Raw genomic sequence first — 2,618 nt, forward strand, 5'->3', positions numbered from 1 at the left:
CTGCCTTTCTCGGTCTTCTCCCCTATTCTTTCTTTGACCTTCTCTCCCCTATCGTTTCTCTGTCCTTCTCTCCCTTCCCCTATTTCGTCGTGATTTTTTCCCCAATGCTTTTTCTGCTCTTCCCTCCCCTATCTTTTCTCCATCCTTCTCTCCCCTCCCCTCTTTCTGTGCTCTTCCCTCCCCTCCTCGACTTTCTGTCCCCCTTCTTCTCCCTCTCTATCCCTCCCCTCCCACTCCTGCAGGTGACACGAGTCTTAGACTGAGCCCCATGGTCCCTGGGAACCAGACCCCAGTCAGTGAGTTCAACCTGCTGCGTCTGTCTGAGTGCCCGGAGCTGCATCTGGCCATCTTTGGGCTGAACCTGGCCATGTACCTGCTCACGGTCACTAGAAACACCCTGATCATTACGGTCGCTCTGATTGACCCCAAGCTATAGACATCCATGTACTTCCTGGTCCACCGGTTGTCCTTCGTGGACATGGTCTTTGCTAACATCACTGTCCCACAGATGCTGGCCCACCTCCTCTCCACCAGCAAGGCCATCCCCTTCACCAACTGTCTGGCCCAGCTCTTCTTCGCCCTGTTTGTTGGGCCCATGGAGGGCTACCTGCTGGCCGCCATGGCCTACGACCACTACGTGGCCATCTTTGACCCACTGCACTATGTCACACTGGTGAGCCATGCCCTCTGCCTGCGTATCATCGTGGGGTCGGGAATCGTGGTGCCCGGGAGCACCTTGCTCAACATTGTGCTCATGGCGCACCTCATCGTCTGCTCCCATGGCATCCTGCAATTCTTCTGTGACATCACGCACATGCTCCAGCTCTACTGCAGCCACGCCTTCCTTAATGAGATGCTCAACTTTACCGAGGGTACGCCCATCATCCCGGGACCTTTAGTCTTCAGCCTGGCGTCCTACGCCCACACTTGGGCTGCTGTACTATGCCTGCGCTCGGCTGCAGGGCTGCGAAAGGCCATGTCCACCCGCGGCTCTCATGTGCTGGACTGTTCTACGGCCCAGGCAAGCGCATGTACCTGCGCCCTGCAGCGAGTGCCTCTGAGGGCCGGGAGTGTCAGGGGACCATCTTCTACACCCTGGTCATGCCCATGCTCAACCCTCTCATCTACAGCCTGAGGAACCACGAGGTCCAGGGCGCCCTAAGGAGGCTGACCTCCAAGAAGGCAGCTTCCAGCATCTAGAAGCTTGTTTCCCTCACCCACTCCCTGGACAGAGAAGCGACCAGAGAACGCAGTATCACTGATAACTTTTATTTGGGAAATTCTGTGTGCAGAGAGCCATTCTGGGTGCCTACCATGTGGAGATCACTACATTGGGTGTCTACAAGATGTGAAGGGCTGTTCTAGCTTCCCACTACATGCAGAGTCCTGTGCTGTGAGTCTACTCTGTGCAGATCATTGTACTGGCCACCAAATGTGTATAGAATGTTGTAATAAGTTCTTACTGTGTATGGGACATGGTACTGTTACCACTAAGTGGAGACTGTTTGATTAGGCACATAACGTGTGTAGAATGCTGTACTGAGCTCTTACTGTGCATAGAGTACTGTACAGGGCATCTACTGTGTCCAGTCCACTTTACTGGGCACCTACTGTTTTCAGAACACTGCACTGGGCTCTTGCTGTGGTCATAGTACTGTATTGGGTACTCACAATACTAAAGTGTTGCACTGTGTACCTAAAAATAATAATAATAATTGTGGTATTTGCCAAATGTTTATCATGTGCCTAGCACTGTATTAAGTAAGCATTGGGGTAAATATAAGATACTCAATTAGGATACAATATAAGCTGGCACCTATTCTGTGCAGAGTACTGTACTGTCTGTCTTCTGTCTGAAGAACACTGAATTGGACCTCAGCTGTGTGCAGAGTGCTGCGGAAGTGCCTACGTCATTCAGAGCACTTTGTCGAGCAAATGGGGGAGTTAGATAATAGTCAAAGGCACAACCCTAGTCCTCAGAAGATAGGAAGTGAGATAATCAGAAGGAAACGAGTGGTTGTGGGGGAGGGGAAGGATCCAGTGCTCTTTAACTGGACTGCAGGGCTTCTGCCAAGAGTCCTCAGAGTAGAATTCTCTGCCCACATCTGGACAAGTCCCCAAATCACCCTCACACCAAACAATAGCATGTACTGCTCTCCTACTCTGTGTGAGGCAAGAAACTGTACTGAGTACCCACTGGATGTGGTGCAATGTACTAAGTGTTTGGGAAGCTCAAAGAAAGTAAGTGACACACTCCCAGTGCACTAGTACTTTCCCAGTGAACGGCTAACCCATCGAGGCAGAGAATGTGCCCTCTGGTCTCTCTGAATGGAGACCATACCTATCTCCTGCATCCCCTTCCAGAATAGCATGGGTGTATCATGGTAAAACTTTCACACCAGCCTGCCGTAGTGCCAGCCTCTGTTGGGAATACCAACCCAGAAAATTCAGTTTGTCAAGTTGAAACCTCAGAACGTTTAGTGCTGAGACTGTGTTTCACGATCTCACCAGGATTGTGGGCTGGAAATTTCTTCCCTGGGTTTCCTTGGTGCTCAATCTCTAAGATGTACCTGTTAGATTCCATTTTGGTTTGGTAGGGCCAATTTCCAGTCCAGCTA

General features: G+C 51.0%; 1 protein-coding gene across 1 annotated transcript; it reads left to right on the forward strand.

Moving 5' to 3' along the window:
• Positions 1-442: 442 nt before the first annotated feature.
• On the forward strand, positions 443-1,200 carry LOC119923501 (olfactory receptor 1361-like). The gene is made up of 2 exons (XM_038742875.1): positions 443-872; positions 1,022-1,200. Exons 1-2 carry the CDS (start codon positions 443-445, stop codon positions 1,198-1,200), a joined length of 609 nt encoding a protein of 202 aa, XP_038598803.1.
• Positions 1,201-2,618: the final 1,418 nt, after the last annotated feature.

Source organism: Tachyglossus aculeatus, unplaced genomic scaffold (genome assembly GCF_015852505.1).
Source record: "Tachyglossus aculeatus isolate mTacAcu1 unplaced genomic scaffold, mTacAcu1.pri scaffold_1_arrow_ctg1, whole genome shotgun sequence".
NCBI classification, from domain to species: domain Eukaryota; kingdom Metazoa; phylum Chordata; class Mammalia; order Monotremata; family Tachyglossidae; genus Tachyglossus; species Tachyglossus aculeatus.

Bases quoted from the DNA above. Each gene is read 5' to 3' on its own strand.
- LOC119923501 (XM_038742875.1), top strand. From the start codon at position 443: ATGTACTTCCTGGTCCACCGGTTGTCCTTCGTGGACATGGTCTTTGCT. The intron at 873-1,021 runs GTACGCCCATCA...TCTACGGCCCAG, and splicing joins GATGCTCAACTTTACCGAGG to GCAAGCGCATGTACCTGCGC.